The sequence below is a fragment of the Salmo salar genome, chromosome ssa04 (assembly GCF_905237065.1).
Source record: "Salmo salar chromosome ssa04, Ssal_v3.1, whole genome shotgun sequence".
NCBI classification, from domain to species: Eukaryota; Metazoa; Chordata; class Actinopteri; order Salmoniformes; family Salmonidae; genus Salmo; species Salmo salar.
Window position 1 is genome coordinate 27,880,704 of NC_059445.1, and position 23,876 is coordinate 27,904,579.

Consider the following 23,876-nt stretch of genomic DNA (forward strand, 5'->3'; position numbering starts at 1 on the left):
AACTCATTGCGAAGAATAAAACCAATGTCCTTGGGCGTAGCGTTTGGCCAGAGCAAGGAGCCTGGGTAGCCAGGCAAACATCCAGATCCTCTGACATCAAAATTGTCAAATGAATCCCTGATCTATGAATCACTTTGCATCCTAAACAACTGCTCATTATGTGATCATGGCTCGATTCTGCGCCTTGCCTTGCTCTAACTGATCCCTTCAGACACACTGAATCTCTTTAGGTGGGGGGGTAGCAGCGCTAGGTAGTGGCCCGCCCTATCAATACAATGGCAGGGGAACACTGCCACAGTACATCAGTCTCAACTCGCCTCTTCTCCCCCCGTAGGTCTGCTGTACCTAGCATCCCCTCTGGACTACGAGCTCCAGACCTCCCACTCCCTGACCATCCAGGCCTCGGACCAGGGGCTCCCCTCCCTCTCCTCTATCCAGACCCTGATGCTGGAGGTAGGGGATGTGAACGACCAGCCTCCTCTGTTCCAGCAGGACGTCTACACAGCCAGCGTTGCCGAGAACGGAGAGCCTGGGGAGAGCGTGGTCACTGTGTCCGCCACAGACAAGGACTCCGGTACGTACCACTCTGGATACTGTTATTTTTTTCAAATTGTGTTTCATTGTTCAGTTCAGATGGAGAATACAGAGCAGAAAAACAAGTCGCACAGTTTTCTCTCCATTTGCAGTGCTTCAATTATTTATAGGAGATATTGTTCTGCGCTAGCTAGCGCCTCATCTCAAAGGAAGAAGTAAGCTTTGTCTGAGCCAAAATGGTCCATAGGGAAGAAGCCTCATGTTTCTGTAGCATAAGGCAGTTTGGTGTAAAAGTACACCACCTGGAGATCACAAGGCCTTACCTACCCCCTTACCCCCAATATATCTCCTTAATGCGGCGTGCCAAGCAGAGGCAGCAGGTCCCATTTTTTGAGTTTTTATGAATCAACCTAGGATCAAACCCCCAACCTCAGGGTGGTCAGGACAAAGAACGATAAGCAGAATAATTCTCTAGGTAACCTAGAGCCCACATCACTCATTGTAGACAAACCCATCCACAGTTTAGATGTAGACAGTGGTCACATTACAGTATATCAGTTTAGGCTCTAGGTGGCAGCATCAGCATATGAATTCTGCTTTGAGAGACCCTATCTTACTGTGGTTGTGCCGAGTCCGATCTGTCCTGTGATTTAGTGGTCAACAAACACTGTTGATTATTCTTTCTAACCCAAAATCCTGACCATAAAATTGCATTTGATAAAATAACCAAGTTGGCTATGGTTTGGATTGCGGTTTGGGACAATTTTTTTATACTCACATTTGATTCTTATGTTGCTCTCTAACTGTTCACTGTCCAATGGTAGTTTAAATTACTTTTGATATGACATACTGTATCTATAGCTTATGGAAACATTTGAGATTCCTGTATCTTTTCTGCTATCTCAAATAAGTATTAAGCAGGTGCAACTATGGGGTAACCTTGTTCCCTGAAAAGCCACACAAGTCTACCATAACCCCCCCCCATTTTCCCTTTCGCCCCCCTGTCCATATATGGTTCATGTCAATCACCAGTATATCACACTGACAGGGGCACCATTAACTGACAATCTGCCTCAATCTGTGAGTTTTCAGTAGAGCCCTAGAGGCCTGACAGGTCAAGAATTTCTACTTCTCCTTTGGTCCCAAATGGCACTCTGTCCTCTACATAGTGCCCTATGGGCCCATGGCACCTTATTTCCTATGGGCCCTGGTAAAAAGTAGTGCACTACATAGGGAGCATGGTGCTATTTGGGATGCATCCTTTTGGGTTTGATTGAAATTGAGGGAGAGCCGCAGTGCGCTCCCTTGATCTTGTCTTCTACTGTTTGTTTTCGCTCTGCACAGGCTAGTTCAAGCATTCATCCCACCGAATTACACTCACGACCCAACTTAATCACGTTCGCACATCCACACGTTGGCCCTTGTTTATTGTAACACTTTTCCCCGCAGTAGCCCGCCGTCCCCCAAATCACATTTTCTTAATTGCTCTCCCAAATATTGAAAGTTGAGGAAGAAGGTGAAGCGAGGGAGGGTGTGTGCTCTTTTTAAACACCAAGGAGGTGTGTGTGTCTGTGTCTCAGCGTGTCTCACTGTGCGTCCATATGAGTGTGTGTGAGATATTCTTGGGGGTGAGAACAGTGTCTAAAAAAAGCAAGCAGACAGAAAGCCCCCGCTCCTCCAGGAGATGTGAAAGGTCCCACAGACGATGAGTCCATAATCCCAACCATCTGTGCTAATAGGCCTTGAGTGTTCATCTGTCTCCTCCAATCACATATCTCCGGAGTGGCCTGAATATATATATATATATATATATATATATATATATATATATATATAGATATAGATATAGATATAGATATAGATAAGATAGATAGATAGATAGATATTAGATATAGATAAAATAAAATTGCCTTTGATCTTTGTCTTCTGCTTCAGTGTTGGAGAAATTGTGAGGAGAGAGAGAGAGAGAGAGACTGGTTGTTCAGTACTTCACTCCAAACCTTGCTTTAGGTACAACTGGAGTCTGAAGTTTACATACACTTAGGATGGAGTCATTAACTTGTTTTTCAACCACTCCACAAATTTCTTGTTAACAAACTATAGTTTTGGCAAGTCGGTTAGGACATCTACTTCTAGTAAATTTTCCAACAATTGTTTACAGACAGTGAATTATAAGTGAAATAATCTATCACAATTCCAGGGGGTCAGAAGTTTACATACACTAAATTGACTGCCTTTAAACAGCTTGGAAAACCCCAGAAAATGTCATGACTTTAGAAGCTTCTGCTAATTGACATCATTTGAGTCAATTGGAGGTTTACCTGTGGATGTATTTCAAGGCCTACCTTCAAACTCATTGCCTCTTTGCTTAACATCATGGGAAAATACAAAGCAATCAGCCAAGACCTCCAAAAAAATTGTAGACCTCCACAAGTCTGGTTCATCCTTGGGAGCAATTTACAAATGCCTGAAGGTACCACGTTCATCTGTACAAACAATAGTACGCAAGTATAAACACCACGCAGCCGTCATACCGCTCAGGAAGGAGACGCGTTCTGTCTCCTAGAGATGAACGTACTTTGGTGCGAAAAGTTGAAATCAATCCCAGAACAACAGCAAAGGACCTTGTGAAGATGCTGGAGGAAACGGGTACAACAATATCTATATCCACAGTAAAACGAGTCCTATATCGACATAACCTGAAAGGACACTCGGCAAGGAAGAAGCCACTGCTCCAAAACCGCCGTATAAAAGCCAGACTACGGTTTGCAACTGCACATGGGGACAAAGATCGTACTTTTTGGAGAAATGTCCTCTGGTCTGATGAAACAAAAATAGAACTTTTTGGCCATAATGACCATCGTTATGTTTGGAGGAAAAAGGGAGAGGCTTGCAAGCTGAAGAACACCATCCCAACTGTGAAGCACAGGGGTGGCAGCATCATGTTGTGCGGGTGCTTTGCTGCAGGAGGGACTGGTGCACTTCACAAAATAGATGGCATCATGAGGAAGTAAAATGATGTGGATATATTGAAGCAACATCTCAAGACATCAGTCAGGAATTAAAGCTTGGTCGCAAATGGGTCTTCCAAATGGACAATGACCCCAAGCATACTTCCAAAGTTGTGGCAAAATGGCATAAGGACAACAAAGTCAAGGTATTAGAGTGGCCATCACAAAGCCCTGATCTCAACCCCATAGAACATTTTTGGGGAGCACTGAAAAAGCGTGTGCGAGCAAGGAGGCCTACAAACCTGACTCAGTTACATCAGCTCTGTCAGGAGGAATGGGACAAAATTCACCCAACTTATTGTGGGAAGCTTGTGAAAGGCTACCGAAAACGTTTGACCCAAGTTAAACAAGTTAAACAAAGGCAATGCTACCAAATACTAATTGAGTGTATGTAAACTTCTGACTCACTGGGAATGTGATGAAATACATCGTTCTCTCTACTATTATTCTGACATTTCACATTCTTAAAGTAAAGTGATGATCCTAACTGACCTAAGACAGGGAATTTTTACTAGGATTAAATGTCTGGAATTGTGAATAACTGAGTTTAAATGTATTTGGCTAAGGTGTATGTAAACTTCCGACTTCAACTGCGTGTCCATCTTTTTGGTAATAAAAACAATAACATAGTTGTTTTTATTGGTGGAAAATACAAAATAATTTTAAAAAATCCTCCGAGTTTACAATCTTTCACTGACATTTTGCTTGACAGAGTTTTTCCTTGTTTCTCTTCACTTTATTGTACAATTTATAGTTTGGCAGAAATATGTTTTTCAATGTATTCCCACAAGTATCTTTTTATGTATTTCAACAGTGAAGAGGCGACTCCGGGATGCTGGCCTTCTATGCAGAGTTCCTCTGTCCAGTGTCTTTTGCCCATCTTAATCTTTTATTTTTATTGGCCAGTCTGAGATTTGGCTTTTTATTTGCAGCTCTGCCTTGAAGTCCAGAATCTCACAGTCGCCTCTTCACTGTTCACTGTTGACGTTGAGACTGGTGTTTTGCTGGTACTATTTAATGAAGCTGCCAGTTGAGGACTTGTGAGGAGTCTGTTTCTCAAACTAGACACTCTAATGTACTTGTCCTCAGTTGTGCACCGAGTCCTCACACTCCTCTTTCTATTCTGGTTAGAGACAGTTTGCGCTGTTCTGTGAAGGGAGTAGTACACAGATCTTCAGTTTCTTGGCAATTTCTCTCATGGAATAGCCTTAATTTCTCAGAACAAGAATGGACTGACAAGTTTCAGAAGAAAGTTATTTCTTTCTAGCCATTTTGAGCCTGTAATCGAACCCACAAATGCTGATGCTCCAGATACTCAACTAGTCTAAAGAAGGCCAGTTTTGTTGTTTATTTAATCAGGACAACAGTTTTCAGCTGTGCTAACATAATTGCAAAAGGGTTTTCTAATGATCAATTAGCCTTTTAAAATGATAAACTTGGATGAGCTAACACAACGTGACATTGGAACACAGGAGTGATGGTTGCTGATAATGGGCCTCTGAACGCTTATGTAGATATTCGGTATAAAATCTGCTGTTTCCAGCTACAGTAGTCATTTACCACATTAACACATTAACAATGTCAACACTGTATTTCTGGTCAATTTGATATTTTAATGGACAATTTCTTTGCTTTTCTTTCAAAAACAAGGACATTTAAGTGACCCTGTACTTTTGTGTGTGTAATAAAAACTGTACAAAACCATCCACTGTAATCACCAGGGCCACTAGACAGGGAAGAGAATATACCCCACAGTCACCCCTGACAATTAGTGGTTGAGTTATAGTTGTCCCGTGAAAGTGTGGTGATGTGAACCACATGTGAAGACCTGCGCTGGCTGGGTCCTGATGGGGCTGCTCTACCACTTGACCTCTATGTCGGGAGGGCTGGAGGGGCTATAACTCGGTCAGGGACATCAGTCTGTATCTGTTTGGTACTCTACTAGCAGCACTTTCCCTACTACCACCTCTCCCTGTTCTTCCTCGAAACCACCAACCTGGGTTGTGTTCATTAGGGCACGCCGTAGCAAAATGTTTTCCAATGGAAAACAAGTGTTTCCTATTGGACATGTACCTACCCATGTCCCCATTTTTCATCCGTTTTGTGCCTGGGACTAGGGGGAGGCGAGTGAGATGATTGGGGGGGGATTTCGAGGTTGTGTGCATGGGTGATCCACTAGCATTGAATCATACCGTATCACTTGGTGGGGCTCATGTGAAGGTTAGCCAAATATTTTCATTTGTTTTTTTCCTTTATTTAAGTGACAGATCATATCTCGAGGTGATTTACCCCTGTTAGCACTGGTTTCAATCTGGGAATCAGATAAGGCCCCTTGTCCCAAACGCCTCTTTCTCTCCAGACAGGCCCCTAAACATGGCACCGTATTCCCTGCCATTTGTGACGCGTACATGGGCTGACCTAACGTGATGCTAAACGGCGACGTCAGAGCGGAATGTTTATTAATGCACCCCTAAACTTCAAGTGTGGTTGTGTCCCAAATGGCTCCCTGTTCCCTATGGTGTAGTGCACTTCATTTGACCTGAAATGGCACCCTATTCTGTGTATATAGTGCACTACTTTTGGTCTGGTCAAAAGTAGTGTGCTATAAAGGGAATAGGATGCTGTTTAGGACACAGCCCCAAGATGTCGAAATGGAGCCAAGTGGAATTTGCTGGGTTATCATCCATCATATTGCCAGAAGAAAAAAGTAGTTCATTGGTTTTGATGGAAAGCATGAGTGAATTTTGGTGGGAAATGTTGGAGCACTAGACTAGTCGTAGCAAGGGTTGTTAATATTGAAATGGATGGTTTTTATGCGCATACCTGCCATTTATTGAACAATGTCCTATTTATTACATGTTCCTTGTTTTGAATGCCTTTGATTCAAACCATGAGCTGGACGGATGGTGCCATGGCTATGTGCCCTCAACCTTTATACTGTTTTCGTGTGTGTGCCGGACCAGAGTTCAAATTATGTTTTCTTTCAAATACTTCATTTCTGCTTGATTGAGCATGTGTGGCACAATGGAACCACAAGTCCAAACCCTGCCTATCTGGCACTCAAGGCAGGTTCAAGCAAACGCTGAAAGTATTTGAAATATTTAATTATTTTGTGTACCATGCATCTGATATTGATGTGAACAGTACTCTACCTGTAACCAACTGTCCATCCATCTCTCTACCACAGAAGAGAATGCTGCAGTGTGGTACAGCCTGTTGCCCGGGCCGGGCTACGACTTCTTCTCCATCGACCCCCATTCTGGAGAGATGAGTACCACCTCTCAACTGGACAGGGAGCTGCACCAGCACTTCACCCTCAGAGGTTATACACATTACACACAGAAACTCATTACTGTTGAATGTGCAGTTTGTCACTTTCATTTCCGGTAGCCTCCATTTACAAAAAAGTAAATGGAGGCTTTTTTGTAAATGGAGCCGTTGAGTCAATCTTGAATGATTATTTTTGTGTGTGTAGACTGGCTTGTGGTTGGTTCATTGAGTCTCTGGGAAAGTTGAAGTTGCACTGCACCTTTCAACAACTGTTGAATTACCATGAAAGAACTACAGAAATATACTGTAACTGTCATGGTGCATTTTGTAAGTCAACCAATGCTCATCTCAATTACACACACACAGAGTATATAAGTAACATAAATAATTAGACACACTCACTTTAGTTGGTCGATATTTACCAAATAGTTTCTCTGCAGTGAGAAAGTTCCACCCAAAGACTGTATAAGGGTGGATTGCAGTTCAGCGATGTCCAGAGTTGGGGGGGCATATCTGGGAATATCAGCCAGAGAGTGGAATTATAGCCCCATTTTCAAATCAAATTGTTTTTGTCACATGTGCCGAATACAACAGGTGTAGTAGACCTTACAGTGAAATGCTTACTTACAATCCCTTACAATGCAGTTTAAGAAAAATAAGTCTCTTAAAGTATTTACTAAAATAAACTGAAGTTAAAATTATTAAAGAGCCACAATAAAGTAACAGTAATGAGGCTATGTACAGGGGGAACTGGTACAATGTGCTGGTTAGTCAAGGTAATTGAGGTAAACATGTATAGTACCAGTCAAAAGTTTGGACACCTTCTCATTCCAGGGTTTTTCTTTATTTTTACTATTTTCTACATTGTAGAATAATAGTGAAGACATCAAAACTATATGAAATAACACGTGTAATCATGTAGTAACCAAAGAAGTGTCAAACAAATCAAAATATATTTGATATTCTTCAAAGTTGCCACCCTTTGTCTTGATGACAGCTTTGTACTCTTGGCATATATTTTGATTTGTTAAAAATAAATTGGTTTACTACATGATTCCAAATGTTATTTCATAGCTTTGATGTCTGCACTATTATTCTATAATGTAGAAAATAGTAAAAATTATTAAAAACCCTTGATGGAGTAGGTGTGTCCAAACTTTTGACTGGTACTGTACTTCACGATATCTCCGTCTCTTCATGCAAATGATGAGGATTTTTGGGCCTTGTCTGGTGCCTGAAGTTAATCCTTTGCATCCGACTCAGTAATATTTAAAACCCCCACCATGCGATATGTGGAGACAGTTATCCCATACGACAGTCCTCTCTCATTTAGGGCATCGTTTAGGGCTTGTCACATCTGTTTCCACCATAGGGCTTAATAAAATATCTAGAATTTTTTCCCCCTCTTGCTCCTTCTCTCTCCCTCTCTTTGTTGCTTTCTTTCGCTCCTTCTTTCTCTCTTTCTCATGTTCTCTCTCGCTCCCTCTCTCATTCTCTCTTTCTTGTGCTCACTCCTTCCTCGCTCTCTTGCGCTGTCCCTCTCTCCCGATTTTGTTCTCTCACCACCACTCTCTCTCGCCCTCTTTCAATCTCTCTTTTTTGTGTTATGGTTCACAGCCAGAGTCATAAAGAACTCGGTCTACCCACTTTTTGAAAGCAACATTATTCACCAGATTTGATTGATGTTGAGGCTAGACGTTACAAGGGTACGTCCAAAATGGTACCTGATTCCCTAGTGCACTGCTTATAGGGAATAGGGTGCTATTTAAGACTCTTTTATGCCTTGGACTAGGGTATTTTTTTGTGCCCCCCCCCACAAGAATACAATTACATCCAAAATATGCAATAATATTTTGTGATAAACTGCCTTCAGATGTGCACATGACGATATTTGTACAGTCTGGAGGGAGTTTGAACAATTAAAATCTAAGGAAATATAATCACAGGAAAGCCGTGATTTGAAGTCGTGCCAGAATCGACCCGGTGATGATTGTGAAATACCAAGAGACGTCGGGCCAATTTTCCACTGGTACGGTCAGATTAAAACAAGGGGGAAAATGAACCCTGAAAAAAAAATCTGTTTCATATCAGCATTTTTGGGGGGAGGGGTGGGTGGGCAATATAAGATGTTGATACAATGTAGAGAGAAGCTGTGAAAGAAGTACGTCTTCAGTTATGACTTTCAAAGGACAGTCTATTTTTTGCTAAATTGTTGGTCTGTTAAATCTGTGAAGGATGCAAAACATAGAACTCATGAAATAAAGAAAATCTGTGAAGGAACCGCTGTTTGTTCATGCCAATGTTTGTGGGGGAAAAAAGAGCATTCGAATCAAATTCAAATCAAATCAAATTTATTTTTATATAGCCCTTCGTACATCAGCTGATATTCTCAAAGTGCTGTACAGAAACCCAGCCTAAAACCCCAAACAGCAAGCAAAGCATGTGAAAGAAGCACGGTGGCTAGGAAAAACTCCCTAGGAAAAACTCCCTAGAAAGGCCAAAAACCTAGGAAGAAACCTAGAGAGGAACCAGGCTATGAGGGGTGGCCAGTCCTCTTCTGGCTGTGCAGGGTGGATATTATAACAGAACATGGTCAAGATATGAATGACTTGAAGCGGTGAAAACCACAATGATCCCTTGCTCCCACCTTTCCAACTGTTAGTTCAGCTATCACATCAAGGAGGGGTGGCACACTGTTGCATTTTTATTCTATTGTCACTAGTACTAACGGAACTATCTATGCATCAAACCGCAGCTATTCTCGAGCAATGCTGTACTTGCAATGATCGTGATATATGGCCGTCTTACCTACTTTTGTCAAATGCACTGATTGCATGTCACTCTGGATAGGTCTCCAAAATGACACAAATTTAATGAAGAAAGTTTGAACAATATTCAAACAAAGGATTTCCAAAATTCCTATTTTCTTTTTTTAATCCTGGTTGGGGGATTCTGGATTTCCTTATCGTTTCTGTATGATTCTGGGAATCTTCCAACTGGGATTTCTGAAAACGTAGGAATTTTGCAACCCTATTCAAACAGGACCTAAACCCTCAACTTCCTCTCCCTGTTGTCCCTCTGCATCATCTCCCTCGTCCCCCTCACCAGTCCAGGCTCGGGATAGCGGCGTCCAGCCCCTCTCCAGCACGTCCACGGTGCTATGCTCGGTGCTGGATGACAACGACAACGTCCCCGAGTTCATGCAGGCCTCCTTTCAGCTTAGCCTGCCAGAGAACCTGCCCCCCGGGGTCATCCACACATCCCAGGCCTCGGACCCAGACCACGGAGCCAACGGCACCATCACCTACGCCATACAGGGTGAGATTCCTAAATGGAGCACCTCAGTGTTTCAGTGGAAAATTACTTGGTGGTTTCAACAAGATTTATTCTAACCAGAGTGTATTGACTTATCCCACCAGGCGAGGACTACGGCGGGCGTTTCACCATCCACGCCACCACGGGCGCCGTCAGCACCACGCGGGCCCTCGACCGGGAGGAGCGGCCCAGCTACACCCTCTGCATCCAGGCCAGCGACGGCGGCCAACCCTCCCCACTCAGCTCTTCCACCCAGCTCCTGGTGCTCCTGCTGGACCAGAACGACAACAGTCCCTCATTTCACCGCAAGAGTTATCGCGCTTCCTTGGCTGAGGGGCGCCCCGCAGGAGCAGAAGTGCTGCGTCTGGAGGCCCGAGACCCGGACCAGGGCCCCAACGGCGAGGTGACATTCTCTCTGGCTGAGGACACCCTGGGGGCCTTCTCGGTAGAGCCCGCCACGGGTGTGATTCGGACCACCCGGCCCTTGGACAGGGAGAGCCGTGCTCAGTACACCTTCAGGGCCGTGGCCACCGACAGCTGTGCCAGAGGTCCACGGAGCTCCGCCACCGCGGTTACCGTGCAGGTGGAGGACGCCAACGATAACGCGCCCGTCTGCACGGAGAACCCCATTATCGGCTGGGTCGCCGTGGAGACGATCCCAAACAAGATTGTCGCCACTGTGACGGCAGTGGACGGTGACCGTGGTGAGAACGGGACTGTGTGGTTTAGCTTGGTGGAAAACAACCCTTTTTTCACCATCAATGGTCAATCAGGAGACATACGATTGAATGGTTCCATTAGTCAGAGTTTCTTGGGTGCTAACCTGCAGGTGTTGGCTGCAGACCAGGGGAGGCCAGCTCTCACCTCTACCTGCCTGGTCCTTATTCACTTGAAGGGAGAGGACGAGCCACTGCACTTCACTGAGATGCTCTACGAAGCAGTTGTGGTGGAAAACAGCAAAACTGGTACAGAAGAACTGCTCTAATATCAGTATATGAACAACTATTCAAGACAAGTGCATTGATATGTACCAGATCTGGTTTCAACTAGTATTTGTTTTCTATCATATATGTGCTTGATTGAACTTGGCTGCTGCAATGGAGCCAATTGAATAGTCCTAAAAGTTGGAACCCAGCCCATCTGGCGCTCCAGTCAGGCTCAATCAAACACTTAAGTCTGCTGTGTATGTTCAATACTTTATCCAAACTCTTTACTGGCGTCACGCTATCTATCAAACCCTTTGAGTTCAGGTTAGGGCTAAAAGCCATTGAGAGTTATCTTTTTTTCCATCTCTTCTCCTTTCCCCTCCAGGCGCGTGGGTGGGAAACGTGGTGGCTCACGACCGGACCGATGACAGACGGCGAATCGAGTACAGCATTTTCAACGGCAACGAGAACAGCGCCTTCGCTATCAACCAACACACGGGTATGAACCAACCTTTCCAATACTAAAAAAAAAACATATTTCTCGTGTGGTCCAGTGGTTAGTGCCACCATCCCCGGCACACATATACCAGAGTCAGAATGTGTTTAAACCCACCTTTTTGATTCATAATCTCTCCCACCTTTTTGTCTCCTCTTCACTGTCCTAATCTTCAATAAGTATGTTTAAAACCCTAAAATAACTTGTTCTCCTCTCCAAAACACTTCTCTGAGGCTGGAATCATAGACATAGCTTAGGCTCCAGTGTGCTTGTTGGCATAAGCCAGCTAGGATTCTTTCATTAGTTGCCTGCAGCAGGAACTTAAAACCATGCTTGTCTTTTCTTCCTTGTTCGTTTTTCAGGTCATTTTTTGACTCCAGGGACACACCAAAGCCAGAACCTCCGCCTATCCCTGCATCCATCTGTCTAGTTTTCCGTATCTCCATCCAGGCTAATAACCCCGGCATTCCAGACTCCTCAGATCCCTTTCCCAAACAAGACTTTACTCCTTTTTCTTTCAATTAGCGCGACTAGCATCTCAATACCTTTGGACCATCGCTCGCTCTCGCACGCTCGTTCATTGCCATGTAACACATTGGGGGCAATGAAACAAAGGAAGGAACTGAATAGGGCGGGGGGACCGTTGGGCAATGCGAGCATGGGCGATGGAGCGTGAATAGGGTGTAAAAACGCCAGTGAATCAGCTCCAGGTGACTTATTAAAGAAATCTATTCCCACGCACAATAGAGACTTGATCGTATACAAGGTTTGAAATAAAAATAGTTTTAGACAAACATATCTGTTTGCAGTCTACAAATACATTTTTTATTGTCTTCTGGCCCACGGCTGAATCTAGTTGATGATTCCTGCACTATAGTTTCCAGCCCCTACTGGATTGGCTGTAGATACCTAGCCTGCTTGCTTGTGTAAACAACGTCACGCTGCTTAGCGAGTCCCACTTCCTCCTGATTCAGACCATACCTGGCACGAACTCGGGACCTCTGCCTCACAAACACACATGACCGTCCTCCCTCAAGCATCTTAGCCGATCGCGCCACCTCAAAAGCTAGCTAATGAGGCTACACAAGCGGGACACTCAAGGCTGAGGAGTATGTGTCTCACATCCCCATGTGTTACACTAGCACGCACATGAGGGCGACGCTAGAGTGGCTATCCAAATTATCGTGTGGAAATCCCCTTTTAGGATTATTGAAGGCATTGTCTACTACAGCAGTCGAGGTTATTTTCCCATATCCCCCTGTTCAGAAAACAGGCATTGTATCCCAAATGGAACCCTATTCCCTATGTAGTGCACTACTTTTGACTAGGGCCCATAGGGCTCTGTTCAAACAAAGTGCACTATATAGGGAATAGTGTGCCTTGAGGGACGCATACACAGGCTTTTCTGTGGATTATGGACTGCTTGCCTTAGCCAGCATGGATTCATTATGGCCCAAACTCTCCCTGAGCCCCTATATATGCAGTGTGGCTGAAGTGGAACGGGTGGGGGGGAACATCAAAGTCCAGATTACATTCTTGTTTGGAGACTGAGAGGAATCAAGTTGTTAATGGAATGTGTACATATGTTTTGAATGCACAACTGCAAAACATGGATGCAACATGGTGCTAGAATACACGCACGCTCAACATAACTCCCTGTGAATTCTATGAACTTTTTATCGTACATCCATCATACAATCTTTCTTATTTGCGCTCTCCATCTCTTCTCCCACATTCCTGTCTCTCTTTCTGTTCGTTCGCTCACTCGCTAAATCCCTATCTTTCTGTTCCCTCTATTTCTCGCTTTCTTTCTCTTTCCACCCCTCTCCCAGGTGACATCACAGTGTGGGACCAGGCCAGTCTAGACTACGAGGCCAACCGGAGGGTCCACCTGGTGGTGCTGGCTGACGGCGGCCCCCTGCGCACAGCCCACTGCCGGGTCACTGTCACGCTGCAGGACGTCAACGATAATGCGCCGGCCTTCGAGCAGGGCCACTACCGCACGGCCGTGTGGGAAGGCCAGGTACACAACACCTACGTCATGCAGGTATGGATTGGAGGCCAGCCAATCGAGTTGTTACTTTGTCATTTTGAGCTAAGGCAGAAACATAATTTGTCGTTACCAATCAGTTTCTTTTGAGCTATGTTCCTCTCAAGGTTTCTTCCATCTCGGGAGTTTTTCCTGGGCACTGGGCTTTTGCTTTGATTGATTGATTGAAACATGGCTGTAAAAAAAAAAGCATTTACAATCCATTTCAAATACCAAATGCATAGCATTATTGCGTATTTTTTCCATTAAGTGTTGTGCGGCCTGTAACAGTCTGAACTGACTCTTGCGAATGTTATTTTTACATTTGCCAATGTGCCATGCTTACGCTGGGTATTGGCTATGTAGAAATAGGCTTCCTAACTCTATAATGCCTTTCTTCCTGTAGGTGTTTGCCTCTGACGCGGACAGCGGTGTGAATGGTCAGATTGAATACTCCATCTTGTCCGGTAACCAAAACCAGGCGTTCATCATCGACTCTGTGCGCGGGATCCTTGCCACCAACACTGTTCTAGACCGGGAAATCACTTCCTCTTACAAGTACGCTAGCTTACATTACACTTTACGCTACTGTTAGAGTTGTCACTTGCTATGGCAATGTATTGTGAGTTGTGTGCGTCTAATCCTACATGCTAGACAAAAGATTTCAGTGTCCTTGAACAGGGTATGGTAGTAGGTGTCAGGCACACCGGTCTGTGTCAAGAACTGCAACGCTGCTGGTTTTACATGCTCAACAGTTTCCTGTGTGTATCAAGAATGTTCCACCACCCAAAGGACATCCAGCCAACTTGACATAACTGTGGGAAGCATTGGCGTCAACATGGGCCAGCCTCCCTGTGGATCATTTTTAAGGTTGTTCTGAGGTCAAAAGGGGTGCAACTCAATATTAGAAAGGTGTTATAATGTTTGGTATACTCTGTTTTTCTATACTGAACAAAAATATAAATGCAACATGCAACAATTTCAACAATTTTACTGAGTTACAGTTCATATAAGGAAATCAGTCAATTTAAATAAATTCATCAGACCCTAATCTATGGGTTTCACATGACTGGGCAGGGGCGCAGCCATTTGTGGGACTGGGAGGCCATAGGCCCAGCCACTTGGGAGCCAGGCCCAGCCAATAATAATTTGTTTTTCACCACAAAAGGTGAAGACAGAAATACTCCTCAGAATAGACAGAAATACTCCTCAGTTTCATCAGCTGTCCGGGTGGCTGGTCTTAGACGATCCCGCGGTTGAAGAAGCTAGATGTGGAGGTCCTGGGCTGGCTTGGTTACACATGGTCTGCAGTTGTGAGGCCGGTTGGATGTACTGCCATAGTCTCTAAAACAACGTTGGAGGCGGCTTATGGTAGAGAAATTAGCATTAAATTCTCTGGCAACAGCTCTGGTGGACATTCCTGCAGTCACCATGCCAATTGCACGCTCCCTAAAAACATGAGACATCTGTGGCATTGTGTTGTGTGACCAAACTGCATATTTTAGTGGCCTTTTGTCCCCAGCACAATGTGCACATGTGTAATGATCATGCTGTTTAATCAGCTTCTTGATATGCTACACCTGTCAGGTGGATGGATTATCTTGGCAAAGGAGAAATGCTGATTAGCAGAGAAGTAAACACATTTGTACACAAAATTGGAGAGAAATAAGCTTTTTGTGCATATGGAACATTTCTGGGGTCTTTTATTTCAGCTCTTGAAACATGGGACGAACACTTTGCATGTTGCGTTTTATATATTTTTTTCAGTATATACAATATATGTCTATCGATCTCTACGTCTTCTACCTACACTGGCTAGTTGGAGTCCTAGTAATGTAATGGTGTGCGTTTCCTTGTGGTGTTGTGTTCCCAGGTTGGTACTGCAGGCGTCAGACAGGGGTAGCCCTCCCCTTAGCAGCACTGCCACCGTCCGGGTCCAGGTGGTGGACATCAACGACAACAGCCCCGCCATTCCCCCCATGGAGCCTGTGGTCATAGCAGAGAGTAAGACACCGCCCCTCTCAAATGGCACCCTTTTCCCATTACAGTACATTACTTTTGACCAGGGCCCATGGGGTAACCATTTTTGGTCTACATTTTCTAATCACTTAATTTTTTTGGGTATATTTATTTATTTAAAGCATCATCACAGAAGGCCAACATTTGGTAGCTGGCGCTGAAAGGATGAAGTCCCTCTTTGTAACAGTCCCACAGGCTGTTGTGCCTGAGGCACAGCTCTATCCTTATGCCACTGTCCTGAAGGAGTGAAGAGCACTTCCTGAAACAAATTGCTTGGGAGACAAGCCCACCCAATGAGCAAAATTAGTTGAAATCGGTATTTACAACGTCTTTCCAATGTATTTTGCTCATAGGGCAGTTCCCAGCCCCTCACTGACACACTGATTCAGCTAACCAAGGTTTTTATGATTAGTTGAATCAGGTGTTATAGCAGAAGATTTTATTGATTGACAAAGATTTCCAAGAGAATTGTCAACTTGAGATAATGTTTCAGTTTAATTTGTAATACTAAATACCTGTAGAGATGAAGTAGGACCAGTACACACAATTGCTCTTCGGCTCAGGCCAGGCCAGTACCCCCTAACAAGTTGTGTGCGTTTGACTACATAGACTATTTGGTACTAAATACTTCTTACGCTGTTATCTTGTCGGTCACCAGACCTCCCAGCGGGCTACATGGTAACCCAGGTAAGTGCCAACGATGTGGACCTCAGCTCCACCGTGACCTACAGTTTTTCGGACAATGCCAGCGCTGCCGGGAGCTTTGCCATCGACCGCTACACGGGCGTGGTGACCCTGACGCAGATGCTTGACCATGAGGAACAGACAGCGCACAGGCTGGTGGTGTGGGCCTCGGACTCCCTCCACCAGACCACGGCCGAGGTCCTGGTTCAAGTGCTGGATGTAAACGACAACGTGCCCGTCTTCTCCCAGGACTCCTACCAGGTAGCTAGAACTGCAATCGGTTTTGTATTTCACTAATGATGCATTACAAGACACAGTTATGGTTATGGAACACAAATCCCTCACCACACACACACATCTACTTTGTGGTGAGCCTTTCCACATTAGCAAAAAAATATTATATAGGAGGCAGAAATGAAGTTGTTTAAAATGTAAACATGACTGACTAACTGAGAGGATGAGGGGATTTGAATGTCAAGTTGGACAATGTCTGATCTATCCATTTGACACCATTGTACTCCCTCAGTGATGTCTTGTGACTCCAAGGTCTCCTTGAGTCCTCAATGAGATGTTTATAAATGTATTTATTTTTTCCTGGAAATTGACATGAGACTTTGTTTGTTTGCACCACCAGGTGAAGTTGCCAGAACTGTCTCCTGCCAACATGTTGATCCTGACTGTGGCTGCCACGGACCGAGACTCTGGGCTTAACGGCAAACTCGGCTACAGACTCCTCTCGTCACCTCTACACGGCTTCTACATACACCCAGACAATGGTAAGCACTATTAGATTTACCAATTAGATTAAAGTTAAATGATGTAAAACAGTGCATGAATAGCTTTCATCAGAATTAGCCAGATATAGTGAACTTGCCTGTTCTAATTACAAAATATATTTACTTTTGTGTTTTTACTGAAGAGAGACATTGTGACCGAGATTGGAGGGAGAATGTGTCATATTGAAGAATGTGTAGGCCGGATATTACCCAATGCCGACGTGTACATACAGTATGCGTACCACATTTTAAACTACTGTACCATCCAGTCCATTCTAAATCAGTTTTAATCAAATTGAAGGGTAACAATGGAAGAACTTATTTAGGCACGAAGTCTCTAAAGTGCGAACTCTTGGCAGAGGCCACGTGAAAATGTTTTTAATGGACCCGGGACCATTCTCCCAATCATACCCAGAGTCCAAGGACGAGTCAATCAGAAATTCCAAGGCTGAATCTATATAGCTGCTGCTAGGTCTTGAAGAAATAGGCCTAATCCTCCCGTGATGCTACAAAATGTGCTTCTCTTAATTCCTACGATTCAGCCTGTCAAAATGTAGTAGGAGAAGAAAAGTTACCGCCACATGCTTTCCAAGGTTCACGTCTTAAGACTGTCTGGTAGCCCGGTTTTCATATTCATCTTTTATATTCCCTTGTTTAAAGTCAAATTTTTCTGGCTCGACGTGCTTATTTTACACGTTGGCCAAGAAATGGGGGTTTGCGCCAACAGTAAGTATATGCCCAGTTCTGCATGGTTCTACACATCAAGGGTTATTCAGAGTATTCACACTGTCAGTAGCCTCAGTTTCTCCATCCATCCATCCATGGTTTCTCGTTTTACGGACTTGGATGTGTGAAGGAGTGCAGTGGAGGGGGGGAGAGAGAGAGAAAAAAGAAGGGCTGAGTGGGAGAGATTGCTGATGAGAGGTCTGCTTCAGAGCTGGGTCTGCCCTGTTATATCCAGTCTCGGGAAGCACAGTTAAGTCTTCGCCCTCCCCAACCCGACAAGTGAAGAAGACTAATTGAACCCGACGAGGCTAACAGAGACCACTACATTCTCAAAGCTCTGTTTTTTTCCTTCTTGAAACATTTTTTTGGGGCCACCTTGTTACTTTCGAGGGCCAGCGACTTTAATATCTGAGAAATGCGTTCTCCATGTTTTGTGGTGCAAGTAACTAATGGGAAGTGAAATTTGGACTGGCGTCAATATTAGAATTGAGCCTCTCAGAATCGTGTCTTAATCCTAACTCGAACCAGAAACTAGATACTGGCTCGTTCTTTTGTGTTTCCTCATGTTTCCAGCACTCATATGTTTTAACTTATGTGAATTATGTGTTTCAAGATAAGTTTCAATTTTACACGAGGCCGGGCGATATCCAAAACTGATTTGACTATACAGTAGTGTTCGATTTTATGTAATGAAAAATACCAATCTTGCTCATTTTCAGTCTCAATTTACTGTGCTCACGTCAGTAAACTCATTCGATAGTTCAACATTCTCAAAATAAACTTCAGCAAAAAGCCCACAGAACGCACTATAGAGAGCATTAAAGACACAATCCTGAATGTGGGTTTCAGTCAAAAGGCGGCCCCGCCACTCGGTTTGCTATAAAGCTGAGGAGTGGGGCTGGAGAAATATAATTACGCTCAGATTCCTAGACTAAGCTATGGATGCAACCCATGAGGTAGTGAGTGATCTTATTCTACTGTACAGGTTTTGCGGTTGCCAGGTCTCCCTTGTATTAAAAAAAAATAAACTTTTAATCACCAGGGACTTTCCTGGTTAAAGGGGCATTCCACCAACGTTGCTCTATTTGATAGGTTGTTCTTTACCATAATAACAGCTAGAGAGCTGTGCGTTGTCGACAGTCAGCATGGTAAAGCCTCCCTCATAGTAGCTGTAGACTGAGTGGACACCTGAAACCCTACATTAGACAATGTTAAAATAGATCAGCTTGAGTGTTTGTCTAATAATTATGATAACATATTTATTTTGATAGCACTTTTAAATTCTGCATAGGAATAAAGCAATTTCTAAAGGACCTGCAGCACTTTCAGTTGATTAAAAACACTAGTAAGATGTTTTTCACTGTTTTCAAATCGGAGACGATGGCTAACTCCAAACCCATTTGTCTTGTAGGGTCGGTGTTCACCAACAAGCCCTTGAAGTATGTCACCAACGGTAACGTGATCCAGCTCCTGGTGGAGGCCAGAGACTGGGGCGACCCAGTCCGCTCTACAGTCACCTCCGTGGACATTGTGGTCCTGGACGCCAACGACCACACCCCGCTCTTCCAGCATGACGCTTACACGGTCAGCCCCCTTGAGGATACCCCCGTCGGCACAACCCTGCTGACCCTCTGGGCAGAGGACCTGGACTGGGAGTACGAAAACACCCACCTGGACTTTGTCATTGCCAGTGGCAATGAGGACAGGAGGTTCTGTATAGAGGTAGGTGCGGTCCAAACGGAGAACCAGCAGAGGACCGCTGGGAGTCTGGTTCTGTGCCAACTGCTGGACCGCGAAACCACTGAGGGCTACATCTTGACAGTGATAGTTTCTGACCGTGGCTTGCCTCCGCTCAACAGCTCGGTGGTCGTGGCGGTGACCGTAGCGGATGTCAACGACAACATGCCGGCTTTTGTCAGCGCGGAGTACCACACTCAGGCCAGCGAGAGCAGCCCACCAGGCACCAGGTTGGTTCAGGTGACCGCCCAGGACCCTGATCGAGGAACCAACAGTCTGGTCCGGTATGACATCATCTCAGGCAACAGCAAGGGTCACCTCAGGTTAGACCCCCACACCGGCGCCCTGGAGGTCAACCACAGTCTCGACTATGAGGAAGACTCCAAGTACGCACTGACCGTCCAGGCTTCCGACGGGGGCGAACCTGGAAACCGTAAAGTAGCTTTCACCGTGGTCTTTGTCATGGTGTTGGATGAGAATGACAACTCACCCTACTTCATCTTCCCCGTAGTCAACTGCTCGGTACCGGAGAACCTTCCAGCCTTCACCCCCACCTGTTCAGTCCATGCCATCGACCAAGATGCCGGGACCTATGGACAGCTCACCTACTCCATCCTGTCCTCCTGCTTCATGGACTACGGCAGTGGCAGCCCTGACAGGAAGGAGGCCTTTGCCATTGACAGCCTCACTGGGGACATCCACACACGGCAGACCTTTGACTTCGAGCGGGAGAGTGACTACTGCTTCATAGTGGAGGCCAGGGACAAAGGCGAACAGGCGGCCACCGTACGGGTCCAGGTGGCCATCGAAGGGGCGGACGAATTCAGTCCCGTCTTCACCCAGAGGCAGTACCGTTTCATTCTCCCAGAGAACGCCAAGGCGGGGCAGACGGTCGGCCACGTTATGGCCATGGACCATGATGGAGGCCTGGATGGCATGGTGGAGTACTCCCTGGTCAACCCCTCACAGTTGTTCTCCATCAACAAAACAACAGGCGCAGTGTTCGTCTCTGGCCCAGTGTACCGCAAGACAGGAAGTTTCTCCAACGACGTGGTGGAGCTCTTGGTGACAGCCGGCAGTCCCAGAATGGACTCCAGGTCCACCACCAGCCTGGTAACAGTCAATATCTCCAATTCGGCTGAAGCTCTGATCGGGGTGGCCCTTGGTGTCCAGACAGTCACTCTGGGTGTGTCGCTGGTCATCTTCCTTCTCCTACTCGTCAGTTTCGTGGCCCTTGTTCTGAGGTACAAGACCAAAGAGGCTGCCATCAAGAAGGCCGCTGCCCTCGCAGCCAACCTAAACACTGGCACGTTTGGCAGGACTGGCGGTGCCCAACAGCACAACGGCATCGGCTTGCGGGAGCTGAGGGCACCCATCACCATCCGAGTGAAGAGGGACATATCCCTCCCTATCCGGAACTCTGACTCAAGCGGCCGCGGCTCGGCAGAAGGTGAGACGGCCGAGGACCATGAGATCAAGATGATCAACGAGTACCCGTGCCGCAAGAGGGCCGACTCATCTCAGAGCAGAAGGTTCCCTGACTCTGGCGTGCCCAAGGACTCGGACCAGCTTTCCTGCCATTCAGAGGATGGAAACCCAGGGACGGTCGTAACCACGGTCTCCAGCACATGTCTGGCCACAGAGATGCAGAGCTCTGAGAGCCTCCACACCTTCAAAGAGGAGGGAGGGGGGGAAGGTATGCTGCCACGGGTCAGGGTGAGAGACATGGAGGAGAGCATGAGGGGCTACGTCCCTCTCTCGGACAGCCAGGCCTCGGTGGACGGCTCCTTCAGCTCACTGCTGTGTCCGGAGGAGCAGCTCCGGGGCAGCTACGGCTGGGACTACCTGCTGGACTGGGAGCCGCGCTACCACACGCTGGCCTCAGTCTTCACCGACATCAGTCTGCTGCCCGACGAGGACCTCCAGGGGGGCCATGAGGGCCTGGCGTCTGAAGCCTGCTGCCTCATGCATCCGCCACCCCTCATCACGGGCGTAGCGCAGCCAGGCCTCAGGGCCGTGCCCCCCCGGATGCCCCTGCGCAGCATGCACACCCTGACCCGGAGGCCCTCCTACCCCAAATACGCTTACGAGCCCCTGGCCAGGAACACAGGGCTCACCCCGTCTGCCATGACACCCAGTTTCTCTCCCTCGCTGTCGGTGCTCACACTGCGGACCCCCAACGCCTCCCCGGTGGTCTCGGAGACTGGGCTGGGGTTCTTCAGGCTAGACGCCGGCAGCCTTCTGGAGGGAGAAATACAGGTGTAGACTTGCGGACCTTTTGATATTATGATAGATGCCAAACACTAGCATTAAATCATTTGGTTCTCAAGCTTATTTTAAGTCTTTTAACATCTCTATTCAATTAGTTTCTACAATTAGTTTCTCAACATAAAGGATCTACAAATCAATATTGGCTCATGTTGGACAATATTCTGTCATCTGGCACATCTATTAGTAAGGACATTATACAATGCAGATGCATGGGTGAAATCAGACATTTATTAGATGTCTTTGTACAATTAATGATTTGCATTGTGGCGCATTTAATATTTTCATAACTTGCTTTTGTAATAAAGTTATATATGCAAAAGCCTGAACTCTGGTTTGCATTGCAATAGCACAACGCAGCACTCTGTACACGAGTGGATGTTTGAATCCACAATTAATGAACACATGTATGGTCGTAAACATGTTTTCATGCTAAAGAAAATGAAACGCATTGTTATTTCAGTTGGCTATAGCTTTTTGACTTGGCAAGTATTCTTGTTGTTCTGTAATTGTATTATGTCAGAGTACCACGAGCCCATATTCTGTGAACAACTACATTTCAAATACCTACAGTATTTGAAATGTCATTAACAGCTGCACAAAGAGCCAGGGCAGTTGGTGTGGGACCAGTCTTTTGATATTGCTGTGTGCGCCGATTGTATACTATAGATACTAACGGCACTTATGTATGTAACATTTCAAAATGAAAAAAAAGTGTTCTCTCAATTGTAAAATGTATATAAACTAAGGTCAAATTTAAGTAGGTTAAACAATGTCCTGCTATCTTTTAGCTCTATGGGGCAGTTCTAACTAACTTGAACAACAATTAGTGTACGATTCAATTCCACAATGGTTTGTGACTTTCTCGTCATTCCTTTTCATCGTTGAACTGATTTGTTAATGTGGTTCATAAATTAAACAATTCCAAAGGAAAATGTGTGTTGCTTACGGAGCAATAATTTTTCCAGACTCCCTCTGCAATTAGTTTAGTCTTATTTAGAATTTCCTATCACATTTCAGAAACCTATTGATACCACATGGAGAACAAAACCCCCATAAGCCTTTATTGTTGTTCTTCACATGGTGGATCATGCTTGTTAAGAAACTGGAAGTCCCACTCTTTAGAAATGTCTTGGAATCACGATAGAATAGCATTTTGGTTCCATCCAACATTCTTCCACAAACCCATTTTCCACATGGCCACCCTGAGTGTTTCCTTTAACCCAGTGTTGGAGAAGGTCTGATGCAAAACAATTGTTTGAATCAGTTTCAAATGGAATCCAGATCCCCCCCAAAAAGTGCAACCATTCCCTGGCTAATAGAATAGTTGCATTTTTAAAGGGTGGAATAAAAACAAGGTTTGCTTGTGGCTCTCTGAAAAGGTCCAACGTTAGAATCCCAAGCTTCAGAGGCTGGTATCGTTCCTCGGAGGTTATACAGTAGAACATGTTTTCCATGATACTAGATCTCGTTCCTCGCACTGTTTTTGAGGTCTTTGTAAATTTTCCTCCTCACAGCTATGAGGAAAGTGCCAGATGAAGATACAGTATGCTTCTCTCTTTCCAAGGGTTTAGGCCGTGGCAGCGTAAACAGTGTCTGAGCTCGGGGGACCTAACACTCCTCTGCTTGGCTTAGCTTGAGAGCATCCTTTAATGTTGATCAGCTGTTTCCTCACATTCTGGTCACAGCGACAGAGATGATGCATCGATTGTTTTTGGTTGGAGAGCAAGAATCTATTGAAAGACCTTTGGTCTGGTGTAAAAGCTAGTGTGGTAATGAGGGGTCTCTTACTACCCCAGAGGTCCTTGAAGCGTCCAAACACTTCTTCAGAGCCTCAGTCTCAAGATTAACATATGGATTTACCATCCATACATTTGGCCACTAGGATGTGAAAATATGGAATTGCTTTTGGCCTTGAAACCCATTTTGGGGAAAAGTGTAGAATTTGAATTAGCCTTTTTCAATGTGTCTTTTTACTCATTTTCAACTCAAATGAGACTGCACACGATCTTACGTCAAGAGGCTATAAAATGGCGTCAGAAACTGCTGGTGAAAGACTCATGGAGAAGTAATAGGCCCTGACAT

General features: G+C 45.3%; 1 protein-coding gene across 1 annotated transcript in view; it reads left to right on the plus strand.

Annotated features, from left to right (window-relative positions):
- dchs2 (dachsous cadherin-related 2) overlaps nt 1-22,726 on the plus strand; it is a 57,188-nt gene extending 34,462 nt beyond the window's left edge. The window contains 11 exon segments of the mRNA XM_014195589.2: nt 335-574; nt 6,733-6,867; nt 9,924-10,133; nt 10,235-11,095; nt 11,442-11,555; nt 13,385-13,599; nt 13,988-14,139; nt 15,455-15,585; nt 16,259-16,545; nt 16,919-17,060; nt 19,198-22,726. Of these exon segments, the coding sequence (XP_014051064.2) occupies nt 335-574; nt 6,733-6,867; nt 9,924-10,133; nt 10,235-11,095; nt 11,442-11,555; nt 13,385-13,599; nt 13,988-14,139; nt 15,455-15,585; nt 16,259-16,545; nt 16,919-17,060; nt 19,198-21,788 (5,078 nt within the window). The 3' untranslated portion in view covers nt 21,789-22,726.
- The last annotated feature ends 1,150 nt before the right edge of the window (nt 22,727-23,876 follow it).